This window comes from Chenopodium quinoa, unplaced genomic scaffold (assembly GCF_001683475.1).
Source record: "Chenopodium quinoa cultivar QQ74 unplaced genomic scaffold, ASM168347v1, whole genome shotgun sequence".
Lineage (NCBI taxonomy): Eukaryota > Viridiplantae > Streptophyta > Magnoliopsida > Caryophyllales > Amaranthaceae > Chenopodium > Chenopodium quinoa.
Window position 1 is genome coordinate 1,980,871 of NW_018745323.1, and position 27,561 is coordinate 2,008,431.

The 27,561-nt window shown below is 35.5% G+C and overlaps 3 protein-coding genes across 5 annotated transcripts; 2 read left to right on the top strand and 1 right to left on the bottom strand.

Moving 5' to 3' along the window:
* Positions 1-1,284: 1,284 nt before the first annotated feature.
* On the bottom strand, positions 1,285-5,914 carry LOC110712600. The gene is made up of 4 exons (XM_021891071.1): positions 5,326-5,914; positions 3,215-3,462; positions 2,020-2,540; positions 1,285-1,773 (listed from the first exon to the last, which is right to left on the bottom strand). The coding sequence occupies exons 1-4, from the start codon at positions 5,743-5,745 to the stop codon at positions 1,310-1,312; spliced, it is 1,653 nt and encodes a 550-aa protein (XP_021746763.1). The 5' UTR covers positions 5,746-5,914; the 3' UTR covers positions 1,285-1,309.
* A 6,455-nt stretch (positions 5,915-12,369) lies between these two features.
* LOC110712605 (serine/threonine-protein phosphatase 7 long form homolog) lies at positions 12,370-16,480 on the top strand. 2 transcript variants are annotated; one of them, XR_002509626.1, is made up of 4 exons: positions 12,370-15,142; positions 15,228-15,455; positions 15,563-15,996; positions 16,076-16,480. XR_002509626.1 is itself a non-coding variant. In XM_021891076.1 (3 exons), the coding sequence occupies exons 1-3, from the start codon at positions 14,510-14,512 to the stop codon at positions 15,653-15,655; spliced, it is 954 nt and encodes a 317-aa protein (XP_021746768.1). In that variant the 5' UTR covers positions 12,370-14,509; the 3' UTR covers positions 15,656-16,480. The 2 variants fall into 2 exon arrangements, 1 of the variants encoding a protein (XP_021746768.1); XM_021891076.1 differs by having other exon boundaries at positions 15,563-16,480.
* An 858-nt stretch (positions 16,481-17,338) lies between these two features.
* Positions 17,339-27,511, top strand: LOC110712599 (protein GLE1-like). Of its 2 annotated transcripts, none has more exons than XM_021891070.1 (15): positions 17,339-17,507; positions 17,590-17,754; positions 17,870-18,034; positions 18,360-18,480; positions 19,773-19,921; positions 20,167-20,338; positions 20,973-21,156; positions 22,056-22,165; positions 22,426-22,496; positions 23,875-23,956; positions 24,686-24,772; positions 25,201-25,284; positions 26,493-26,624; positions 26,724-26,846; positions 26,922-27,511. In XM_021891070.1, coding segments are annotated over exons 1-15 (1,929 nt in total). In that variant the 5' UTR covers positions 17,339-17,505; the 3' UTR covers positions 27,204-27,511. The 2 variants fall into 2 exon arrangements, with proteins under 2 accessions (XP_021746762.1, XP_021746761.1); XM_021891069.1 differs by having other exon boundaries at positions 17,340-17,507; positions 20,967-21,156.
* Positions 27,512-27,561: the final 50 nt, after the last annotated feature.

The following is a 27,561-nucleotide window of genomic DNA, read 5'->3' on the forward strand; positions in this document are numbered from 1 at the left end:
ATTTTAAATTAGTGTAATGTTGCATGTGGATTGTGTACAGAACATTAGGGCCTACTATGAAATCTATGTTGAATTCTTGTATATACGCATGCATTTGCATTATGTCCTATATTGTTAAAAGCTACAAAACTGCTCAAACAAGAAAACTATTCTAATCTTATTAAAATTTCTTACCATAAAAGTTGTGTAATGCGATATGTTTGTTAAATTTTAATGAGCTGAGTAAATTAAACCAATGCTAAAAATTATTTTAGACAGGCAGTGCCCAACAATTAAGCTCCGTACTTTTAATTTTTAAAATTTTGCCCAATATCAGAATTAAAGTACGTAATCAACTTCCTAGCTAATCAAGGAATCACAAATATTATTATTTTTTACTCTCTTTTTCTCTTTTTTTTTTTTTTTTTTTTTTTTTTTTTTTTTTTTTTTTTTGAGGAAGGAATCAACTACTTGTACATTATTGTTTAAACCATATATATATTAAAAGTTATAACACCACTTTCACTTATAAAACCTTATAGATTTTAGAATTGGATCCAAAAATTTGGATCAAAGCTACGAGCAAATTTAGGATAGAAGGCTTCGAGTAGTCGCTGCCTTCTTTAATCTTTACTACTCCGTATTACACATGTGTACATGATGTGTATCATGCTTAAGGATGGTATCTAAATATCTAATGTATGTGTTTTATTTTTGATAAAAAGATAGGTGTTATTTAAAAATATAAAGCAGGTTAAATTTATTCAAAATTGGTTAGAATATATCCTGAATTATTTTATAAATGTAGAGCTGATAAAATAACTTTATCTAAAGGATTAAAATTAATTATAGATAATCAACTTATAAAACTTATAATCCATGATTTATTTACATAAAATATATCAAGTTTAAAATTAATTTCAAAACATTTAAAGGTTATTCAAAATTGGTTAAAAGTTATCCTAAAACTTTTTAATGTAAGCTAATAACTGAGTTCTTATATTAAGCGCTAAAACTTGTCAAAAAAAAAACAAAAAATAAGCGCTAAAAAATGTATCTATATGCGAAGTATTATTCATGTGTTATATTGCAACAAGGTTCAATAAGTTAGATATATGTGAATACTTACAAATGTTATAGTATATATTCGAAATATCCAAATTGACCCGGCCCATAATTAATACGATTGGTCTATATGCCTTTTAAGTTATATAAAAAAGTAATCCTAGTAAGAATTGTAAGAGTATACCATGCCTTTTTTAAAAAAAAAAAAAAAGGTAAATGATAATTTGACTACATACATTATGTTAAAAAGTTAGAATTATATATGTTACATTAACTTAGGCTGTTGTGTTTGTACTATAGTAGTAATAGTATCAGCAGCATCAACAATCTTAAACCACTGACTACCAGGATCACACTTATTATCATTACTTAAGCACTTGCAATTAGTAGTAATGAGATTGTTACTAGAATCTACATCTAAACAAACATTACTACTCTTGCTCAATGAAGTTGAGAGGTGCAGCTTCGAGTCTGAGATCGTTGCCCATTTCGTCCCGGCCCCGGGACAATTGAGACTGAGTCTCGCAGGGCGGTTCAAACCCTGTGCTTGTAAACAAAAGTATGAGCCCTTTATACTGAGGGTTTGTTGAGGTGTGTAAGTCCAATGGTTGGATTGTGAACAATCTCCAAGTTGCACCCCAATTGGTGTCATTGGGGTTTTTTGGATGCAAAGTCCTGTTAATGGATGGAATATGATCTTGTGCTTGTTACGATCTTGTATTTCTGGCCCTGCATTTCATTAACATTTGTTCAATTAATTTTGTAACAAATACAAATCAATTTCAATCACGCAAATATAAAATTTGAAAAGGTTCAGATGTATGCAAATTTATAGGCCTACTATTATATAACAATTAATCATATTATGTTGAATTCTTATCTTGAATCATTATTACTAGTCAAGGGCCAAACGACTATAATTGATTTATATTAGAGTTTTTTTTTTTTCGAATTGAAAGGACAAGAACGGGTTACCTTGAAGAGGAGATTGAGTAATAGAAATCCTTTCCAAGAAGCTCGAGTTTCGAACTTGAGACCAAGCCGAATTTAACAATCCATAATACTCATTCATGCCGACCACCCCTTCTCTCAAATAATAACTCCCAACCAAAGTCCAAAATGCATAATCTAAGTCATGTTCAACCACCCAAGCAAGAAAACAATTCAAGTACCTATTATCATTGTCATTTATGCCCCTTAAGTCTATTCCCCACTCACTTACAAACAAAGGATATCCTTTATCAAGCAAAAACCCAGATAATCCCATCATGTTGTTCCTCACCCTACTACAAACTTGGTTTGGGTTCCCATTTTTCCATGATTGCCCATCTGAGAAGGCGTACCAATGTGTCTCAAAAACTAACTTCCCGGTGAAACTGAGAGAGACCGGTTGTTTCCGAAGGAAGGTGAAGTCTTTGTCGTAGCTTAGGCCGGAGAGGATGACTAGTACATTTGGGTTGGCTCCATGTACTGCTTCTGCTCCTCTTTGCATGTACCTTCATGTATGTATACAACAATTTATGGAATGAATAGTAATCATTATAATTAAGATGTATATATACTACAATTTTGGTGGTTTAGAGTTGATTATGGATTGGATTAGGTTCAAATGATTTGGAATGATCAACATTAATTAACTCTTTGGTCTTCAATTTGATAATTAATTACCAAGTACAACTCTACCATTATGCTAAACAATGATAGCGATAGTACACAAGTAACACAGTACAAAAGACCTAGCGATAGTACACAAGTAACACAAAAGACCTAGCCTATGTAGCCAACTAGCCAAGTATGTATACCGTATACGTAAGTAAATGCTCTGTAACTCATTTATTTAACGTACATCCAAGGTTACTACACTTTGGCCGGTGCAAGACTAGGCTAGCCAAAATGGAATCGAATATGGACCGCTTAAGAATGTGGGCGGTCCATGTTAAATTCCAAGCCAACTTAAGAAGAAAGGGGGCTCATCATTTAAGGTAGGAGAATAAGGAAAATCCCTGGAATGAGTCTCACTATGAGGTTTGATCCCTATACCTCAGGGATATGAGGTGGGAGCGATACCACTATTCTATTACCTACCTTCAAACCAGCCTACTTGCCACCTCCAAAAGTAGTAAAAATAGCAAAAGTAAAGATGTATGTTGTTCTAGTCTAGAGTTCATACCTATACCAATCGTTGGCATTTTGCTTAGGCCCACGAAGTTCATTCCTTAAACTCATACCAATAACATTTGGATTATCTTGAAAAAGAGTTGCCATTTTAGTCAAGCCACTAATCCAAAGGTCAGGATTAAAGTATTGGTCACCAAAAAAGCCATTGCCATCTGAGCTACTGCAACACCACCCTGGCTTACTTAAATGGTTGTCCAAAATTATCATCACGTTGTTATTTGTTAAGCTTGCCACCACCGTCTGTACGTATCAATATACACAACAAATTAATTAAAATATATAAAAAAAAAAAATAAAGAATATATGCAATGGAAGATCCAAATTAAAATCTATTTATTTATTTAATTTTTTTTTTTAATTGTATAAAGATTCAAGATTTTGTATCATACAACCCCAACAGTTGTATCTTGCAAGATACAATCAAGAATATTATTTTAATCCGCGCATGCTCACAAGTTACGAGCATTATGATAAAGAAATAGTCTTAATTGTACCGTACACAAAGTACAACCAATTATAAACAGTACTCCTTAGTATCTTTAGATTGCTAAGAAAACCAGAAAAAGCATTGTTGTAAATGAAATTTGATCTCGGATACTATACCTAATATTTTAACTAACCTATTAATAGTTAACATACATTATCATAATGATTTAATTCTTATTTCTACTACCTTATCCATAAATATTGACAAGTGGAAGAATAATGGACAGAAGTCATCAATATCATTAATTAAAGATAAGACATTGTTGTCCCTTTCATTTTTAGTATCAAACTTTTTTATGGTGGGATATCATCAAGCCAATATTTGAGAGTATAACATAAGAAATTGAATGTAAGAATTGCTCATTTTTATGCATAATTTGCATATACTCTGAGTGATGAGTCTGATCACACAAACATACGATTCAACCTATCTTAAGCACAATTTGATCGATTAATTGCACGCAATACTATACTTTAATTTATACGGAGTATTTTCATGATTTATGTACACATCTTCCATTTTTTGCTTGAAAGGGACCGTCTACCTACCTCATTTTATGTTTTTGCTAATTTATTTTGGGTGCACTAATGCGCTACAAAAATTTATATTATGCTGGTTTATCAGGTTGAATTTTATAGTTATCACATTAGTAAGTTTAGTTACATTATTGACGTGATTTAGGGTGAAGGATTTATAGATATATACTACCTTCGGTTTTATTTATTACTCGCAACAAAGGAATATTTTATGTCTCACAAATAATATCCTTTGTTGCGAGTAATAAGAACCGGAGGTAGTATATAAAAATATATATGAGAGTCATTCTCGCGTGTTTTTGATAATACTTATATATAGTTATCAAGGTAACACATAATTTAAGAGAATTTAGGGATGAGGATAAAGATAAAGACAATACTAACTCAATGGGAACGAATGAAGATAATATAGTACTTGAATGTGCTATTTAGAAATATGTGTTTAATCATGGTTTTAAATTTTAAGCAACTACGTCCCCACCGCGGCCTATAATTTGTTATATATACCCGGGTGTATCGTACACCTAAATAACCCAAGATATTGTTTGCTCTTCATTTGATGATTAAATTAAAAAACAAAATTAAAAAAAAAAAATCAAAATGAGAATAAAATACTCATGGCCATGTGTATGGTACACACGGGTGTATATAACAAACTCTCACTGTGGTCGGGGCGGTGGAGTATATATGGACCATTTGGCTAATGTTGATAAAAGCAAATTGAATAAAAGGTTTTCAATTTGAAAAATAAAAAATTAATTAATTAAGGGAGTACTATTATTGACCCGTCCTTTTAAAATTTTCGGCCACATTTGATTTAGGCTAATTTTAAGAAATCGCATTGGACCAGTTTTACCAAATTTATATTAAGTACTTATAATTGAGCAATAGTACATTAATAATAAATAACACTTAAAGGTTAAAGACTTAAAGTCGTGGTTAGCAAGTTCTAGCAATACCAACTAATTATCAATATAAACTTATAATAATATGAAAAAATACTAAAAAATTATCAAATAAAGTTTACCAAATGAAATGATCAAATAAAATATAATTAAAAAGTATGTAATTGTTAATTACCTGGAAAGCACTGATTAGTGAAAGGTCAACAATGGAGGGATTATTAGCTTGTAACCCAAAAATGGAATCCAAAAGTCCAGCATTAACAAAAGATTGTCTTACAGTAATAGAAGCCAATGAATCATTAGTAGCTAAATAAAGAGGCCAAGTTAGCCTAACACAATTAAATCCCATGTCTCTTATACTCTTTGATATAACATCTACTGGCTGATAGGTTAGCCCTTCGGCCACCACCAACTCGAGGTGTGATGCCCAGTTCACGCACGCCAGCTTTACTCGCTGCCCCTCCTCGTTGATGATCCATCGTGAATTTGTCGAGAGGGGCAGTGAGTGTGACGCTACGAGGAGGCTGAGGAGGAGGAGGAGGAGGAGGAGGAGGAAGAGTGGGGAGGAGTTTATAATAAGCAAGATTTTCTTCATATTTGGTTGTTTGTTGAGAATATTGATATTGGATGGTTTATGATCACATAGGATAAGAAGTTAGTTGGATATTTATAGGGTGAGAAGATTTTGGATTGTGTTTTAATTTGAGTTGTGAAAGGCAAGAAATATATGTAGGGGTGTAGCATAAGACAATTTAAATACCATGATTAAGTAATATAGAAAATTTTCACAAGTACTCATAATTAGCTTTATTTCTTTGATGGGATATTTTTGTTCTTGGACCCAATGCATGTGTTATCTTATTCACTTGTAACGTAATCTTTGATGGAAATGGAATATGTCACTTAAGGACTAACAAGGGAAGTTTAACATAGATTTGGTTTAAATATAAAGGATAATTTGCCAATTATTATCGCAAGTTAATACCATTTTGTAAATTACTACCGCAAATTTAAAAAGTTGTGAATTACTACCGCAAAAAATTTTAAGATGTTGCGATTACTACCATACCCCCATTAAACCCAACTATGACGTCATTATATCCCTTTAACCCGTGTTTGACCATGGTTAAGGGCTTTAACCAGCCCCCCAAAAAAAGAAAATGGTTTAGGGATATAATGACGTCATGGTTAGGGGCTTTAACCATGGGTTAAAGTGATATAATGACGTCATAGTTGGGTTTAATGGGGGTTTGGTAGTAATCGCAACATTTTAAAAAAATTTGCGATAGTAATTCACAACTTTTTTAATTTGCGGTAGTAATTTACAAAATAGTATTAACTTGCGGTAGTAATCGACAAATTTTCCAAATGTAAATCATGTAATTTTGAACAAAATATAGCACTAGGCCATTAAATCATTAATAATTGAAAATATGAAGAATCGTACAAGGCATAACATATTTTCATATTGACATGGTACACTTTATACTTTAAAGGGGTGTTTGGTTTAGAAATATAAAAATCGATCAAATGTGAGTTGTGGTTGAAACCTATTATAGAAGATTTTCGATTTGATGAATCACTTGTTAAGTAAAATTGGTCAAATTAGGGTTTAAAATTCGTAAATTGAAATGACTTTTGAGGAAAAAATTAACTACGTATATGCTATTAAAACCACAATCATTTGGTAAAAAGCTTTCATTTTCCATTATTTTTATACTTCCTCCGTTCTTTTTTTATTGCATCATAGGAGGTTGGCACAAGATTTTTTGAAGTGGAAAAAAGGATGAGAGAGAAAGGTAAAAATACAAGATTGCCCATGTAATGGTATACATAAATTAAATAATTATGTGTTGAAAAATAAGGGTATATTAGGTATTTGTAGTGTGAACACAAGTATTTTATTTCCTAAAATAGAAATGGTGCAATATTTGTGATACTTCCTTAAAAGGCAAGTGGTGCAATATTAAAAAACGGAGGAAGTATAAATTTTTCTTGTCGTGTTCATTTATTGCTGGAGTAAATGTACTTTAGAATTTGTGATTGCTCTCAAGATCTTGTAATTTTATACAATCGCGCGACCATATGTATTTAATTGAGAAAACGAAAACATTTGTTATATACCTATGGTTCATTTGAGAATAAGGGTAATTTAAATATGAACTAGTTATTTTCCCGGGTGATGCCCCGGATCATTACGAATTTATTACTTTAATCGAACTATATATATTTTGGCTTGTTTGTCATTGAGAGCTTAAGTGATGTTTTTTTTTTGGGTATTTAATATGATAACTTAAGTAGTTTGTTGCTTGTATGAGCTGGTTTGATTATAAGAATAATTTTTTTACATTAAAATCATAAAAATATGATAAATCAAATCTTTATAAATTTGATGTCAAAATATATAGTACTCCATAATGCACAAAAATCTTTTACTCTATGATTACAATTTTATGAGTTAATGCACAAAATAAAAATGGAGTAATGTTTAATTTCTTACAAACTTTATTATTGTGTAATTATTAAGGAGTCACATTCCAAGGGAAATTGTCATGCTTATGAAGAGTTCATCAATTAAACTTAACATTAATACATGGAATTTAATGCATGGAGTTTTTCAATAATTAATGTTATGGAATGATTTGGCGACACATCATAAGCCAAATGACAATATTGGTGACACATGGCAAAATATCATGTCTTGCCATGAGTTTTAATAATATATATTGATATTGATATTGATTGATATTGATATTGATATATTGACATATTGATTGATATGTGTCGGTTAACAGAAATAGATATAATAATCAACTAACTGCTATTTACCATACAGAGCCGTAGTATATAATTCCATGATTGACAAAAAAGTGTCATAAACTCACAAGTCACAACTCATCCGTTATTTTTTTTTTCAAATACAAACCTCAGTTATTCATTTTAGCAACTTTTTTGTGCAGCAGGTCACACCGTGTAGCGGCAGGGGTTACCCGAGTTATTTTAATAGGAGTTACCCCTGTTTCGGGTCTTTTTTGGATTTCCTGGGATACTGGTCACACTCTTCTGGCAACGAGACGGTCCAACCTGCAAAACAACAAATATTTTGGTAAACGAAATATTCGCCTCCGACGATCAAGTTAGTGATCGGATCGGAAAAGGCTAGAGAGAGAAAGTAGAGAGAAGTTGGAGCTATTTAATGCTCTGTTGTTTGTAAATGTCTTAATCTTGTGGTGACACGTGACACCCTATAACTGGGTTGTAATCCCCCGTATTTTTAAATATTTTATAAATGAAAATTTATTTTATTAATAATATTTATTTGTTATTTTTCATAATTTAATTTCAAAAGTTTTAAATTATTAATCTGGGTCGAAATTTATTTGAACAAATTATTTTATGCACCTTTATTCTACAATTTATGTCCAATCACACAAGCCTAACCCATATGTTTACTTAATTGACCCATTAATTTAATGAGGTCCAATATCCCTACTTACCCTAATACCCTCTCTCCTATAAGTACCCCATACATCCCCAAAAATTTCCCACACAAAAAGGTTAGTCTTATTTTCTCTCTCCTTTGTTTTATTAATTTGTATAATTATAATTATTGATTTATGAATTTGGATTTTATTGTTTGAAAGTAATTTAAAGTATCAAGTTGTATTTTGATGATTAAACTTTACAATTTCAGATTTTATAAGTGTCATAATTTTTAGATTTTGTAAATTTTATAACCTAGGGTTTTTAATTATTGAAAATCAGGATTTTAGGGTTTTTATGAACAATTGATTTAGGGCTTTATAGTAATGATGTTTTGAAATTTTTGTGATTATAAGTACTAATTAGTTTAACTTAATTCCAGATTGTTTTGAACACTTAAATTCGGGTTTTAATTTTTAGATTTCCGTTCATTAATATTAATCCCGTTTTAATCCCGATCAGGTTCTGAACTCATCCGATTTTGACAAAAAAAGTAGTGTTTTCCATGTGAAAACAACGTTTTAAGAAAGATTTTCGGGCAGTTTTTGATTTTAACAAAGTTTTTTTTATACTTAAAATATTATCCTTGAGTTTGATTAATAAAATTAATTATGTTTAAAGTTAATTAAGCATAAATATATTTTTTTTATTGAAGTTTTAAGTGCTGGAAATAGTTCCTAAGTACTACTTTTGATGTTTTATAAAGAGGGTTTAATCACCCATTAAAAACGGAGATTATTAGAGGTTTTTAAATAATTTTAAGATTTTTATTAAACTTTAAACTTGTTGTAATTTCATGTATAAGAGTGTATTTTATGGTTTTTATGAAGAAAATTTAAAGAACTATATATAAGCCTTTAATTTTAACTAAAGGGAGAGTTTTAAAGTGTTGTTTGATTTGGATTTTGAAGGTTTTAAAGTAAGTTAGTGCTGCTGTAAATTTGATTGATTGGGTATTGATTGAGATGTTATTGTTTGGTTTAGGAGAGGAGTTTAGTGAAGGCGATTTCTAGTTTTTAAGTGGCCAACCGAATTGTTTATACGAGGTACGTACATGTCTACTTCGTTGTAAGTAGTATCATGTTTAGGTACCAAAGAAGAACTTAGTTTCATGATTAGAGAACACTTGGATGAAAATTGTTTGATATACATTTAATTAATTCATGTGCTTATATTCATGAGACATGTTTTGGTGAATTGATTATGTTTATATGGAATTATGGATGCAAGCATGTTGAATTATATTGGATTAATTGTTTGTATGGAATGTTGATACAAGCATAATTTTATTGGTTTGTTAATCACATTTGGATTATTAAAGGATTGGAATTGAATGGTTTAAGTGGAATGAATTTATTAATTATTCCACAAGGTTGTTATTTATTTATTTATTAATCAAGCATGACTTGTTAGTTTGTTGAGTAAAAGTGGATTAAGCCGAAATGGCTAGGTGGGTTGACTATGTTCAACAATTTGGATAATTTGGAAGTTTAATGGATTTAAAGGTCGATTTGTGATGTGATCACCCTTGTCCTAAATAAGATTAAAAGTAAATGGATGTATGATTTTTATGTATGGTCTATTTGATTGAGTCAGCTATTAATTAAAATTGTAATCATGTAAAGTGAAACATGGATGAGCAATGAAACTCTGGAAAGCGTGCACTTCTGGAGTATTGACAATTATGGGTTGGGGTACACGGTGGTAGCCAGTGGCTTTCCGAGGCTTGTTTGATCAACATGTCCTCTTTTCTTTTGGTATTTACATTTTATTTTATAATGAAAGTTAGATGGGATCCTAGACTAAGTTTGTGAGAATGGAGTCGCGCCCATTCTTGCATCGCGCTAAACTTTTATTTTAAATGGTCATTTGGGACCAAAATGATTTGGTGGATTGGACAACCTCGTCTATTGCTTACTCCAAATTAAATTAATTAATTAAATATAAAGAGTCGAGTGTTTGGAATTGATTAGAAAGTATGTTGAGTCGATTGAATTGTTTAAGTGTGGAGTCTTGATTAATGAATTCGAGTTGTATATTAATTTACTTTAATTAGTTGAGCATGCTAGGTTTTGTGCGTTGTAGCTTGTATGTACTCAGCTTTGCTGATTGCGTGCTTTTGTGTGTTTTCTTTTGGTCATGGCCTTCGCCTTTCAATGACCCTGTGATGATCCAATTATTACACTTGTATTATTGGGGAGCAGTATTGCACAGGTTAGCTTGATGATGTGAAGCTCGGGGATTTGACATAGGCATTGTCAAGGGATTGGTGTGATTGAGAGTATTTGTTCTTTGTGTTGAACTTATTTATGTTTTACTATTTTAATTATGTTTTGGGATTTTGAATATTGGTTTGGTTTTAAATAAGGGCCTTATATGATTCCAATTTGTAAGCTTTGACTCATTGGTTTTCTAAATTATATTATTTTAAGATTTTAGTTGGAATTCCGCTGCAATACTTTGATAAAGCCTTAACGTTTTAACACGTGGCGGTAACATGCCAATGGTTCTCCTCTATTTTTATTTAAAGTAAGTGGTTTGGAAATGGGAGAATTATTGGGGTGTTTCATGGGCCACGTGTCACTACGGGATTGGTCCATGTATACGAGGTATTTTTTCCCTCAACAACCCCAATTATTTTAGTAGGGGTTATCCAAGTTATTTAGTTAGGGGTTACTCGAGTTACTCGGTTAGGGGTTACTTGAAGAATTCAGACAGGGGTTACTCCAGGGGTTCACTCGGTCAAGGATTACTTGAGGGGTTACTCGATCAGGGGTTACTCAATCATGGTTACTCGATTAGGGGTTACTTGAGTTACTCGATAATGGGGTTATTTAAGGAGTTCGGTCAAGGTTTACTTGAGTACTTCGGTCAGGGGTTACTTGAGGGTTCAGTCAAGGGTTACTTGAGGGTTCAGTTAAGGGTTACTGAGTTAGGGAGGTTCCTTAATTGAGGGGTTACTCAGTCAAGGGTTACTTAAAAGGTTCGTTCATGGATTGCTCGAGGGGTTACTCGGTCAGGGGTTAATTGAGTAATTGCTTGAAAATGGATTACTCGAGTAACCGCTAATTCCCCTCCCTACAATGTAATTGCTTGAAAATCGTTGCGAAATTAGGGTTGCGGTTTTGGTTGATGTGTATTTTTCGATTGAAATAGAGATTGTTTAGTAGTTTCGAGGTCGGTGGCTGCGGATGGGGTGGCTAGGGTGGGTGAGTTTCGTGGTGGATGGGGTTCGTGGGTTGGCGAGTTTTGTGGTGGTTGGGGTTCGTGGGTTGGCTAGGTTCCGTGGTGGTTGGGGTTCATGGGTTGGCTGGGGTTAGGTGGTGATGTGGTGGTTATGGTGGATAACTAAGGTGGAAGATGAGAGATTGAAAAAAAAAAAAAAAGTTAACCTGTTAAAAACGTTATGGGTTAAAATTAAAGGCTTATTTTGAGAAGATGGGGGTCAAAGGTGAGATTATTTTGGGAATTCGAAAAGATTGGATTGTTATTACTTTGTATTTAGTTTCCATCTTTCCTATAGTAAAGAGCCAAACCCCATTGATATCTTATATCAACAAGTTTGGTTGATATAATGGCATTTATAAAATTATAAGGCTTGCCTTCATTAAAATATTGTTTGTTTAATAAGCAGGCTGACTAGGACACTGTTTTATTTCTATTTGTAACCCGTTCAGCAAAAGCACAAAATAAACGGCTGATGTATTTGACATTTTGACGTTAGTGTAAAGTGTTACTTCCCAAAAGAAACCTGAAGATAGAGAGAAGTGAGTGAAGGAACCAAGGTAATGGCGGAAGTTCTAGTTAGATCTGGTTCGAAATTGGATTATTCCTAGCATTTTGTAAGTTAATTGTATAGATAGTGTAAGCCAATTGAAACCAAAGGATAGATCGAAGATAGCGAAGAACGAAATTAATGGCGACATTCCTTCAGCAGTTCGTAGGTGGCAACCTTCATCCCGTTGTGTAATTTTTGTAATCGAGTACTCCCAGATCAATTTTGCTTTAGTTTCGGCCCGAATCTTAGGTATGCCGCTCGATTTTAAGTTTTGATTGTCTTGAATTCGCTGCTGTTAGATTGCTGTGAAATTGTCAATTGTTTTGTTGATTGATTGTTGTGAATTCCTCAAAGTGTAGAAGAACCATTGAAGTCCAAACGCGCATTCTAGAGTTTGGAAGAAGATAAAGGCGATAACGTTGTTAGAAATTGTCGTTAACGTTCGTATTTCCCAGAACGGACTCCATCAAACGGGACTCTATAGTAAATGATTGTTATTACCCGAAGATGGCGTAATATTGACGTCAGTTAATTGCTGCGTTTTAAGGACGCTGCGTTTTTGCATCTTAAACTATAAAACTCTCTCCCTCTCGCGCTTTCCCTCCTCCTGTCGGATTTTTTACGAAACTAAGCCTTATTAGTAAACTATTTACGAATATAGACGCGTGGCCAAACTATTTACGAAACTGAGCTTCTGAGGTAAAACGCTGCCTCGGTCAGCGTTTTTCCTCATTTTTATTTATTTAATTTGTTTTGAATTATGTATTTTGTGAAATACAAAATAAAAAATAAAAAAAACTGAAATACACAAAAACACTGCCTCAGTCAGCGTTTTTGTGTTAGGCTATAACAGGTCTTAAAACGCTGACTCAGGCAGCGTTTCATTAATACTAGAAACACGCTGCCTCAGTCAGCGGTTTTGCCTGGTATATTCTTCCAGGCAGACGCAACGCATTCACTCTTCTTCAAAACTAAAAACTCAAACTCACTCTTCCTCAAAGCTCTGCCGTCGTCGTCGCTGCCGCCGCCGCCTGCTGCCTGCCACCGTCGCCGCCGCCTACTGCCTGCTGCCGCCGCGCCTCTCCTCTTCTTTATAATCACATTTTTGGTACTTCTCACTTATTTGTTTTTAAAATTTTAAAACCTAGGTTAGTTTGATAATTATATAGTACATTGTTTTAATTTGATAATGTTGTTGATTATTCTAAGTTAGTTTGATGTAAATTGATAATTATGTTGATAATTCTAAGTTAGTTTGTTGTAATTTGATAATAGTGTAGTATAAAAGCCCTAAATTGATGTTAGTTTAGTAAGAAAGTTTATGATGAAATTGTGGAAATGTTTGGTAAAAATGTTGAAAATGTTGATGAAATTGTTGATATTGTTGATGAAATTGTTGTTTTAATTTGATAAAATAGCCTACATTGTCGTTTAATTACGAAAATTATGTTATGTAGAATACGTTGGTTGTTAGTGTGAATATGTTCGTTGTGTACTTTGTTTTGGTTGTTATGTGAATATGGTTAATTATGTTTGTAGTGTGAATTTCTTGGTTGTTATTGTGCGAATTGGTGGAGATTGCATGCAATTAAGATGTGTTTTTGGTTGTTGTATAGAATATGGCTGCACAAAACGCAGCTTTGTTATGCCGATGGGGGGGTGAATTTCTGTCTGATGGACCGAATGTCCAGTATAGTGGTGGAAATATGGAACCATTGCCACTTGGACCAGACATGACTTTCAACGATCTGATGAACGAGGTTCATAGCATTATTGGCTTAAACCGAATGAATGTACAACTTAACATTCAAATGAGGTTTGAGACTAATAATGCGGTTCAAGTGTTACCTTGTTCTAACGATAGACATTTGAAAGCTTTGAGGAGCGTTGTTTTAATGAGGGGTTATCCACATGAGATATATCGCTTATATGTAATTTTTACTTTATAATTGTTGGATTATAACTGTTTATGAACAGATACCATGGACACTCGAGATAGGACACCCGGACCCACCGACCCTTCTGTCCTTACACTACATGACACACATCATAGCGTTGACATTTGGAGTCAGTCGGTTGATCCGGCAGGCATACTGACATGCAGGCACTACACTGTTGCGTTCCTTGGCGATTGGGTTATCGATCCCCGCATTCTGCCTTTCGTGGAGTACGCTGGCTTCATGGGTATACATCGGATGGCGTTCAGAGAGGTCGACCCAGCGCTTGTTACTGCGCTTGTGGAGAGATGGAGGCAGGAGACACACTCCTTTCATCTACCTGTTGGGGAGGCGACCGTGACGTTGCGAGACGTGGCGATACTCACACGGCTTCCCATTCATGGGAGTCCGGTGTCTGGATCTGCGTGGCCGATCCCCCCGGTTATGTAGCTCAGGTTCTCGGGGTTCAGCCAGGACCGGACGATATCAGGGGCGGCGAATTGAGGACCGGCTGGATACGCGACACTTTTCGTGTGTTGCCTGATGGTGCTGATGAGGCCACTATTGCGAGACATGCTCGAGCGTACCTTTTTCTGCTCATCTCGGGTGTGTTGTTCGGTGGCAAGAGTGGCAGCCATTTACAGATCATTTACCTGCAGCTGGTAGACCACGACTGGGAGCATATTCGTGGCTACAGCTGGGGCAGTGCTTGTCTGGCGATGTTGTATCGCCATCTGTGTAGAGCATCCCGCCGGGGTTCTCGTGAGATCAGCGGACCGTTATTTTTGCTTCAGGTAACCTACCTATCTGTTAACAATTTCATTCGGAAAGTTCTTACTTAGTTTACAATTAACCTAGTTTTGTGTGTTTGATGTCCAGTATTGGTCTTGGGAGCACATCCATGTAGGCAGGCCAGGTAGGCCTGCTATACATCGTCAGGGGCAGCAGGATCAGGACCAGCAGTATGAGCGGTACATTCCTCCACCACGGCCTTCCGCTAACGAGGCGTACGCTTGCAGATGGGCGGTCCCCAAGCTGACATATGCGCATGCGGCGAGGGGCCTGTCGTACTACCGAGACGCCCTTGATCGACTGACCAAGGATCAGGTGAAATCTTTAATTTGTTTATGAAATTGTTATTTATTATGTATACTCTTAACATATTTAATATGCACTAACCTGTTTATTATGTTACTTTTTATGTGTTATCGCAGATGACATGGGACCCGTATGAAGCTAATTTAGTTGCTGCCATGCCTCCACATCTGCTAGATCATCGGCGCAGTGGTGTTCTAGGGTCCCCCTGATCTGTTTTGAGGTCGTCGAGGGTCACCTACCAGATCGAGTCATGCGACAGTTTGGACTACGACAGACTGTCCCCCAGCAGTGTGACACCAGTGCCCGGCTGCACCGCATTGACCGTCGGGGAAAGAGCGACAGGAACTGGCGGACGGAGCATGCCTAGTACATTGACTTGTGGCATCGACGGTTGGAGTTCGTCGTCACTGGTGACCCCATCCACGGCGTTATGGATCCATACGATCCATACATGGAGTGGTACATGCGGATTACACGGCGTTTCATCAACCCCAGCTACACACCGCCATCCGCACATTACCATCCATCCTTTGACGTGATCAGGGGATATGTAAGTGTATTTGATTAACTTATTTTTATCAATTTTAAATTTGTATATCATTCAACTAACTCATCCTTAATTACTGCAGGCGTTGGATATGACGGCGATGGTTGACGCACTGTCGGACGTCCTTCCAGGCATACCTGAGCCCCCAGAGCACAGGTCGAGCGGGTGCGAGATATGGGCATGGCTACCTTGCAGAGATATGGTCACGCCTATCTCGTCCACCCCTGGGACGATCATGGCGGCCACTCTAGTCACTCACAGTTCGAGGCTGGCCAGAGTAGCTGTGGGGGTGATCCTTCGTCATTCACGGGCGTAGAGGAGTACGACATCCGCAGTTCCGCGCCCCTACGTCATCCTGATGACCCATCTTCCAGCCAACTGACTCCGCCAGTACGCCCGAACCCATTTACCACGGTCTGTCACTACAGCCGTCGTCAAAAGCCGAGAGTGGACATACAGGATAGAGAGCCATTACACCAAATTGATGAGTCAGAATAGGATAGTATTATCTGATTTATTTGCTGTAATGACCTTCTCTAGTTTGTTGTACATAACACTTACATTACATTATTATTTTAATAATTATTTGAATGAATTTATGTCTTGTTTGAATTTCAAATTCCTTATTTGTCCACGTTTGACTCATTTCGTTCAAAATAAATTGTGGATGTGGAGGTGGTGGATGTGGAGGAGGATGGGTGGTGGAGGTGGTGGATATGGAGGAGGAGGGTGGTGGAGGTGTTGGAGGATGTGGAGGAGGAGGGTGATGGTGGTGGTGGATGTGGAGGAGGAGGGTGGTGGTGGTGGTGGATGTGGAGGAGGAGGGTGGTGGATGTGGTGGATTTGGAGGAGGGTGGTGGATGTGGAGGAGGAGGGTGATGGTGGTGGTGGATGTGGATGAGGAGGGTGGTGGTGGTGGTGGTGGATGTGGAGGAGGAGGGTGATGGTGGTGGTGGATGTGGAGGAGGAGGGTGGTGGAGGATGTGGAGGAGGAGGGTGGTGGTGTTGGTGGATGTGCACTGGCTGCTGTTGGGGGCCTGCTGTTGCTGCCTTCAGCCAGCAGATAAAACGCTGACTGAGGCAGCGTTTTATGCTTAGGTGTAAAACGCTGACTCAGTCAGCGTTTTTCTCTGTTATGTATACAAAAAAAACGCTGACTGAGTCAGCGTTTTACTGTATTTCCATTTTTTTAAAAATTTGTATTTCACATAATACGAAATTTTATAAAAAAAAATAATAACCAAAAGTAAAACGCTGACCGAGGCAGCGTTTTATGTCAGAAGCTCAGTTTCGTAAATAATTTAGCCACGCGTCTAGATTGGTAAATAGTTTACTAATAAGGCTTACTTTCGTAAAAAATCCCCTCCTGCCTTCATTTTCTCTCTCTCCAACACTCTACTCACCACTACCAATAAATCCACCATTGCACTTCTTCCAGAAAAAAATTTAGGGTTTAAATTCCTAATTTACTCAACGATCTTCACCGAATTTCCAATCCCTGATTAATTAATTATGTAAGTTCAATTTCATTTTTTTCCTAATTCTAAGTTTTCTTGTTCAATTTCTTGACATTTATTTTGTTTGCTTACATTGAAGGGGGATGATTAATCTGGAACTACGATGTCCGAAGAATGTCGATCCTAACCCTAGCTGGAACTTCGACAATCTTATGTCGGAATTGAGTTCGTTAGAGTCTAAGCTCTACAAAAATGGCACTGATTCTTCGTTAAACCCTAAACCTTTCATCAAATCACCAGCTCGGTAATTAGCTATGCTGGTCTTCAATTTGTATTACTTTTAATTAGAATTTTGTGTTTGTTTTCGTGAATTGAGTTAGTTTATGGATTTGTGTAAGTGTGTGTTCGTGTGGTTGTAGAGATTTTCGCAAAATTGGAAGAAGAGAAAAGAGTGTGGAGAACTCGAAGGCGTTCGTAATGCGAATAGACGATGTCGAGTTGGATGAATTTGATGATGATGAGGGAACTGAAGCTGGAAGCTTGGTGCCATCCAGTCGATTTACGTTTACTGATATTTATCTCAGGTATTGTTTCCAAATTTTAAAGAAATGTAGACAGAGATGTTGATTGTTATGTTGGTGTTCAAAATTGACAAGTTACATTGCAATAGTTTCCTGTCTATTCAATTGAAGTTATATGCATCAATTTTGTAATCTTTGGCAGGTTAGCGATCTGTGACAATTAAAAAATTAATGGTATGAGTTGAGGCAATTGTTAGTAAAGAATATGATGGGAAGATTAATATGTTTAACTATCATTTTATTAGAAAATATTTAAATCTTCTTTGGGTAACAGATTGCAAAGATAGTGTTCTAGTGTAATATATACTAAGATGCTTAATTCTTCTAGTGAAAGTGATGATTCAGACGATGAACAAATGCAACAAATGCAAGTTTCTGTCATGGATAAAATGGGAGTGGTAGAAGGTGCATTCCTTGAGGTGACGCATGAACACCAGCTCGGTGTTAAGGTTTGTTCTTGCTTTTATCTGGTTTGTTGCATTTTTTGTACCCCTTGAAATTTTGCTAAAATGTCTAATATGTTGTGTTTAGCACCAAGTTTGTCTTAAATCTCAACTGTAGTATTGTATTAAATGTGCTCTTAGATCAATTTATTTAGTGTGCTTGCTTCCATTTTTAAAATGCAATTTACTCATGTCTAGTGTCCATACACCATGAAGTTTCATTTTAAAGTCATATAGCATTCTTTTCAATTCGTTGGACTCTCACAGAAAATTATTTTAATCCCTACATTCAAAGAATGTTGCATTGTTGCAGCTGATATCCGCCACATGCCCTCCAAATTTCTTAGCTATCTGATTTTTATCTCTGTCAAATTCAGTGGGTTGGAAGCTATGTTAAGTCAAAGGCCTTATATGATCTTCTGAAAGCACATTAGAAGGTGAAAAAAATGATGAAGCAAAGCATTTTATGTAGTTCCCAACGTTTTTTATTAATAAAATTTAAATGCAAAATTTATGTCGAATATCTTATGTGTAATATAGTTGTGCTTAGAAGCTGCTTCTCTCATAAATTCTTAGGAACTGATAGATGTTGTTTGGTTGAGTATGGATAGCTCCACTAACCTAGGGGAACCTTAGTAAGCAGCTTCCGTTATTGATAAATAGAACTTCCCCAGAAAGTGTTACTTTCCATGATTTTGTCAATCAACTAACTTTGCATTCTTTCCACTCCCTAGGATTTTCACTTCCCGTGTATTTTGGTGTCAACCGAACAACTACTCTGTCATTGTTCAAAATTCGTATAATGTTATATAATTATATAAAGGCAATTTTAGACAATTTCTTTGTGTTTCAAAAAAAAAAAAGTCAATTTCTTTGTTTCTTACATTCATGGACTTAAGCCTAATATAACATTTATTTAAGAACATAGGGAGCATATATGTTTTGTGTAAAATCTGTATAAATACACTATTTTTGTCTTGTGGGTGTGTGCTCAATATATGAATTAAGATTCATTTTCTAGAACTTCACACCTTCCATTATAAAAGAATGCAAGTTTCCAAAAGCAACCTTGAAAGGTGTGGCATCAATTTGCCCTTGTGCAATTCCTTCTAAATCATATACTTGGAGGGGGGAGGGTGCAGGGCGGACGGTTTCGTTAGATAGAGAACTTATAAATGTTGCTTTTTAAGGACATCAATGTACTTCATAAGATAGTAAAGATGCCACTTGGATTCATTTGTAAATTTCCTGTTTTTGGGAAGGAGGGCAGAAATTAATGGTTTTAAAAAATCTGACAGGAGGAAATCAGGAACCAATTAGCAGTATTGGAGACACAGTTGGTGGCTGAAAAGGAGAAATCTACATCAGCCCTTGTTCAAGTTGAGAAAAACATTGACGTTAGACGGCAAATGGACAGAAAACTGGATTTGCATTACCAACGCAAGATGTAAGATACCACTTAGATTCATTTGTACTTTTTCTCGAGTGTTGTGGACCTTGTGGGTTCATCCCTTTTAGATGCTTTAGCATTGGCTGGATTTGAACCCATCTTTGAGGTTGTCACGGTTCAAGGAGTAGATGAAGCCGTCCACCCCCTAGATCTTTTTTTTTTTTTACTCATTTACATATGTTGACTAGTCTACTTAGCTTTGTCTTTTTTTTTTTTTTTTTTTTTTTTTCAAACCATTGCAGTGCTGAAGCTCTTGATGATCACTTGACAGCCATTCAAAGGGATCATGAGCACAGATCACAGTTAGAAGAAAGAAAAATAAGAGATGATGCTGCTGTTGAAGAAGCCAAAAGAAAAGAGAAGGCTTTACAAGAAGAAAAGCTGCGCCAACAGAAGGCCAAGGAAGATCAAGAGGTTTGTATAATTAACACTGTCATATAAACGATAGCCTAAAAAGGAGCAAGAAAGGTTGGGGGTAAAAGTTGGGAGATACTAGAGAATGGATTTATTAATTATTACAATTAGAGAAGTACGAAATTAGATTTAAGGGGATATTTCTGTTTCACTTGGGTAATTAAATGGACCATTGTCACCTTTCTTTTCTGTTTTTGAGCTTCTGAAACCCAAACAAACAACCCTTGCTGATTTTTGAAATTACCTGACTCTAAACCACATATTGCTATTTCTGATTTTATATTTTGAAGAACTTCCAATCTCAGTGCAGTTCCATGCATCACTTGTTGGATGTTCCTATGGGAGTCATGTCAGTCAACTTGGGTTGGCTTCTTATTATGTGTTGCACTCTGAGAACAAACTTTTTCTGTCAAATTTGACGGAACTCTGGTCGTCTTATGATGCATGCTGCATTCTAATGTTCATCAAGTATTCTTTCACCTGAAGTAGGTATTTTGGACTTTGGAGTATATCATAACGTTGAATAGAGAGAGCTGCCTTTGAAGCATATAATGTACTCTTAGTTCTGTCTACATTTGATTGGTTTTATCTATTTATTTATTTATTTTACACCCTCTTTTCTTGTTAGGTGCAGGCTAGACTTGAGGCTGCTAAAAGAGCTGAAGAGGAAAGAAAAGCTGCACAAGAAGCTGAAAAGTTGGCTAAAGAAGCTGCAGATAAAATGAAAGAGGAAAATTTGAGGAAGGATTATGTTAATGCACAAAAGGCTGCATCAATCACATCTGCTGCAAATGTTTCTAAGGAAATGAAGTCATCAGGTATTACCACTTTTTTAGTTTGATTTAACAATCCTACATGGCTTTGTCTTATTGAGGTAAAAAATATACTCTCTTTCATTGTTTCAGTCTTGATAGCTTAACTACTTAAGCATTTACTATGATAGTTGAAATTATCTGCTAGCCGCCTAGTTTAGAAAGGCAAAGGCCACAAGGAGGTTCAATGATTATGTTCAAAGCTCTTGCATGACTGACCTTTACGTCTCCTGTATTGGTTGGCTCATCTTTCATGACTGTGTGGTTATATATTCTCATGGTGTAACAACCGGTATAATTCTTCTATATATTTTTGACTTACGTTGTCAGCAAGCATTAGATAACAACCTTGAAGTATCAAAGTGCAACTAAAGAAGTGAAGTGTTGTGGACATTTAATATTAGAATTCACTCTTCAATGTTCAAGGTTTTCTGCCTTAGGAACTCTTGTTGACATCAGTATATCAAGGTTTCATTGCTGGATATGTAGAATGTGTTAACACCTGTTAGAGAGATGTACTTTGGTTACTGTGAAAATACAGTACCAAACGTAGTGCAGATTCATGACCCATCGATATTAAGCCATTTATTCTTCCTACAATTTTTAAGGCCAGATTGGTCAACTATAGGGTCAAGATGAATTTGTACCATAGTATTTTGGCAAGATGTGCTAACTGTGTGGAACATTACTAGGTTAATAGAGCTTCTTTGCTTGTCATTGAAATTTGTGTCAGCTTGCCCATTGTTTATTGTTTAAGAGAATTTTTATAAACTATTGTTTTCCCCTCATTCTCTTCCACAAGAGTGACTTTATTTTCTGTACAAGCTTGTGTTGTATTGATTTTTCATTCAACACTCGTCACCTTAATTTTCTTTAACCCAATCAAATTATCCTTCCGGTTGTAGGTAATTTAGTTAGGGCTGCAGTGAATGCTTTGAAGCTTGAGGAGCGAAGGCTTCAGATTTACAAAGAATTAAATGATAGGAACCAGTTAATCATCTCTGGTTCTCATACGGTAATGCCTGTACCCAATATTTTCTAACAGTTGAAGATCAGTTTTTTGTTTCATGATCTGCACTTTTGCTATTTCCCTCTTTTCATAGGGTTGCTCCTTTTTTTTTTCTTTGTGTGTGTGTGTTGGGGGGGGGGGGGGGGGGAGGGGGGGGGGCGGGTTTGAGGTGTACGGTTTGATTGTAGGCTATACTTCAAGTATTTTTACCCAAAAAATCTCATCTATATGTCATGCAATTTAATTGATATGTTGTTTGTCTACAGAATTTTGTCCCCAAAGAACGGGATATTAAAAGGACAATAAGACAAATTACTGGAACAATAGACAACGTAAGGTATGTCTTGCTCTGTTTTTGCTGTTAACTTTGGTATGCTGAAGTGGTGGAAGCCGAGCACAATTTTTATATGTGCTTTTGTTAATTGTGATTATTATTTAAGTGTAATATTTTGAATGTGCATCTATATTTCTCGGACATGACTACTAGTTTGTGAGTTGGTTGCTGATTAGAAATCAAATTAGATGCAGTATGAAATAATGCGAGAAATACGATTGTAAGTTGCCTGATCTTCCCTATTATGTCTCATAAGTAATTTGGAATAATATGGTTATAGTTACTTTGATGTTTAAAAGACTTTTTGATGTAACTCCATTCACCCCGCAATAAACTTCACGTTTGGGTTTTGCTTGTAGGTTAAGAATAGTAATTAGAGAGTATAAAGTAAGTGATGGTGTGGGAATTTAGAGAGAATAGAAGGAGATAATATTAGAATTTGTTTTTACAATGGAAATGTTAAAGTTTTTCTAAAGCGGAGGATGTAGTATGTTTTATTTGACAGAATTCTGTACCTTTGAGTTGTTGACGTTATTTGAGGTACGTTAAATTAGTGACTTTTTCTGTACTTGGTTACTTTGGTGAAACATTTGTGAAAGCCAAAATTATCTATCTGATAGTAGTTATTATATTTCAATTTGCTATGCTTGGGTTCTATGTTGAACTAAGGATGTATCACCTAAGTATATGACTCCTTGTTTCTTCCCTTTACAATAATCTGCTAGTAAGGACTTGATATCAGTCAAAATAGAATTAAGGTACTTTGCTACAGCCTTGGAATTGAAACATAGGTCATTCCGTTAGTGAAAAGCTCTTCTATAAAAGATTTTCAGCTTACCCATCCACGAAAAGCTGTTCTTTGACCTGTAATTTAAATATGACCATGACATCCATCAGAGGTCATTATGTGAGTAGCTATTATAATGTTTCCTTAAGGCTGTTACGTGTATATATAATATGGAAACTCCTGTGGAAGAACTATAGACTTAAGGCTGTTACCTGTAATTATCATGAGATGTGTTATTAAATACTTAATAGCATGCAGGTTTCGTTGATTTGGTTTTGAAAGATTTTTTTCATAATAATCTTTACTTCTCTGGGTTAATTAGAGGTGTGTAAGGGCTGGGGTTCATTAATCCCCTTGGACTTCCATGGGCTATGGCAGTATTCATAATGAATTGCTGTAATCCTGGCAGTTACCCTGTTTGTTGAATTGGCACATTGTATGAATGTTTTTTTTTTGAATTGACTGCAGGGTCCAATATGAAACTATTGTTCTTAAATGACGTGTAATCGTATTGAGTGTTGCACTTGATAACTGTTGACGTTTATAGTGTCGATTTGATGAATGGACATGTTCTTAAGAATTTACTTTATGCAGATCCAAAGCAAGTAAACTGGTGGAGATTCTCAAGGACCCAGCTTGCCCTCAATCTGTTTCTATGGCGATGTTTGCGAAGGAGGTACTACCTAGAATTTGATCCCTTAAAACAATTGCTTCCATAAAGTTCCTCGCTAGCTTGCTCATCTTTTTTTTTTTTCTTTTTTTTTTTTGGTAACCCCTTGTGATGTCATAAACTATTTAACAGAAATAATTCCATGGCGCCTGTGATACCGAGTGTGGTTTCTTGATTGTATTGATTTAAAAAGTCTAATTTTGGAATGGTATTTGCTATCACTTTGGGTATTATGTCACTCAAAAAACTGAGAAATACAATACAAGATTGGATTTTAAGCTCATTACTATGTGTTGCATATTTACTGTTAAATCCGTTTGTTTCATGATACCGTAGTGAGCATTTAGTGCAAAATTGAGCTGAATCTGTTTGTATTCCTTCTCATCCTTGCAGCAACTTATATTGATGTTATAGGCCTTTGATACTCGTTAACCTAGTTGTAGACACAGCTACTAACTAATTCATGAATTTTAAGTCTTAGAGATATCTAATAGTGAATTACTAATCATTCAGAGTTATACCTTGAGTAACTTGCCTATATCCTTCTGAAAAAATAAATTTGTATTAAAACTGAACTTGCTCTCTATCAGTAGTCTTTGGCCATTGTTAGAATTCTGTTTTCTGATGTGTAAGCTTTATTATGTATGTGCACCCAGCATATCTGAATATTCTTCTATTCTCCCTCCATAGTTATCTTATACATACGCTGATGCACTTTCTTATGTTGATGTACAGATCACCTCTATTTTTGAAACAACAAGCCCAAAGTTCAACAGCTCTGCTTTTGCATGTGGTCATGTTATCGTCTATGTTAGTTCACAGGTACAGCTTGGTTGCTGCTGCTGCTTATGTTTTTATATATTCTTTGGGGATTTTCTGTGTAATAAACCTGATCACTTCTCTGCGAAGTTGTACATTCGAAGGAGGGAAACTAAGTTATGAGAAAAAAACATTGCCTTTTCTTATCTTGGATCACCTTCAATAGACGGTTTGAACTGAGTCATACTTCTTTTTGACATCACCATTGTTTAGAGGGGTAGGTGAATCTTCATAAACCCCTCAAACTGGTATAACTAGAATTATATGGCCAGCCCTACAGCTGACTTAACAAAGCGTATCAAGTTGCTTATTGGGTTTGGAATATTGGGGTAAGGCAGAGGGATTATTAGGGTAGTTAAACCTTTTTCCTAGGACTTGATCTGTATTATGCAGTTTTTCTTGATTTTGTATCTGTTTATCTAATAAATCAGGTCCCAGCTGTCATGGATTGTCTCCTTGCTGAGTTTCACAAGGCTTGTATATACACTGTTCCAAAGCATATAATGTACTCTAAGGTAACCATTGAGCTAATTTATGTTTCGATACTTAGTCTGGAACTAGCCTCTTCTGTCTTTTCTTCGGTCCTTTTGTTATTATTTGTGTTTCTCCCTTCTGAGCTCCTTGCCTAGCTCTATAGTACTTCAATCATATTAAAAATTAATTTCCACATATCCAATGTTCCATCTTATGTCTTTACCAATTTACATTGTCTGATGCATTTTTCCCATTTGATTTCAAAATTCACTGCATCAATTGTCTGCATTGATTACAAGCCTATGACCCCCCCCCCCCCGGCATATATTTTGCTGATCTTTCTAGGCTTATGTTTTATAGATTTGACAAAGTTTTACATTTACACTGGCTGTCACAAATCTACCTACAGGCCTAGGACTGGTAGTAACTCTGTCAGAGATAGATATGTCTGGAGGTGTTAAAAAAATACATGACTTTGTGGAAAGATGAATGGAGGAAATTCTTATAACGATGGTTTTACACCAAGGGTCTGTTGTCCTATTACTCTCTGCAACAGGTTTGGATGAAGAAATCCGTCAGAGATGAGAAACATCGTGGTGTTTAGTTTTAATTTTGGTGGACTAAAGCTAGAATCTCAAGAATTTAGTCAAAGGTGTAAAATTGAGTGCATAAAGTGCTATTTTTGTATTGGGAGAGGAGGCAAAGTGAAGATACTGTAACATTTAAGGTGAAGAAGTTACCCATTATTGAATGTTTAAGTACAAATAGTTATTAAGTGATCGGTGTCTGCCTTTAAAGTTAAAATTATATATTAAAGAACAACCCAATCAGCACTATTATATGGGCTAGAAATTTGAGAATTTAAGGATCATATTAAGAAGATGCTTGTAATAAAGATATGTTGAAATAGAATTGTGGAAACACAATGGGCATAGATTTAAAAACGTAGATGTTCAGAAGGAAGTTGGGGTGTTAATGGAGATTTCAAATGTTAAGAAGACTTGGTTGGAGGAAGATTAAAATGATATGTGCAAGAGCTAGTAATGGATAGAAGCGAATGGAAAAAGAAGATTTATGTTGACAGCCACAAGAGATAGATTATTGGTTTATGCAACGAACTCCATCCATTTGGGGACAAGGCTTTGTTTTGTTGATGTTATTACTTGTTTGTCCATCTTTAATTGATTTAACAGCAATGTAACTTTCTGAAATCAAAATTGATATCTATCTCTCTTATGTATACAATTAGGCTGCATTTGAAACAGAAGAATCTTATTACAAAGCCATTGGCTATCGAGAAGAAAATGGGAAGATAGAGACAACAGATAGCTATCTGGAACGGATCGAATCCCTGATGAAACTATATGGGGCTCTAGTTCAGGTTTGCATAATTGTACTGCTTTCCAAGAAATTGTGGAAATTGCTTTCAATTCCCTCACATGTCAACTAAAATCATGTGTTATTTTTTTCCTTTTCATAGACGGTTGCTCAGGGTGTTCAGAACAAGCATGGCTTGGAAGAAGGTTGGGTTTGGCTTGCACGGTTCTTAAATGTTCTCCCACCTAATCGATACACTGCTGTTGCTCTTGAGGCTTTCCTAGAAGTAAGTTGGCATATATTCGGGATACTTGCTCTTCATGCCTTTGATATATCCTGATATATTTTATCATGTACACAGATGGCAGGGTTTGCTCTCCATGGAAAATACAAGTCCCAGTTTGTAAAGGTACTAAACACCATTTCAAGGGAGTTTGTGCCTAAACTGAGAGCTCGAGACCCTAATGCTGGTTCAAAGATAAGTAGGATTCAGGAATACATAGAATCACAGAAGTTTCTACAGGAGCCAACAGGATGGCGTCTTCAGGGTGCTTTGCTGTCACACACTTTTGTTCCAGAAGCAGATCGAAGACAAGAGCAATATCACCATGCTCCAAGCAGACACTTTACCTATCATAGGTAGCTTCTGATGGTATAGCAGCTGCTGTGAAGTCATAGTATATTATAGAAGGCAATATGATACGTCTAGTGGTCTCATTTTTGGTATTTGCATTCTATGTTGAATGTGGTAGATTGGGTTCTAAAACCCTTAAATAGTTAAATGTCTTAGAAGTATCCCTTTTTTAGTGAAAGAATTATCCCATTAAATTATATAGGTCTTCAATGATTGAGTCTTCATACATGTAATAATATAATGTTGAAAATTAAATCTACAAACAATATATGCTTTTTGTACACATTTTTGTGTGAATAAAAAGTAAGAAATTTGTGGAGTTCGGTTGATTGAGGTGAAAAAATAAATACTCTGTAAAAAATAAAAA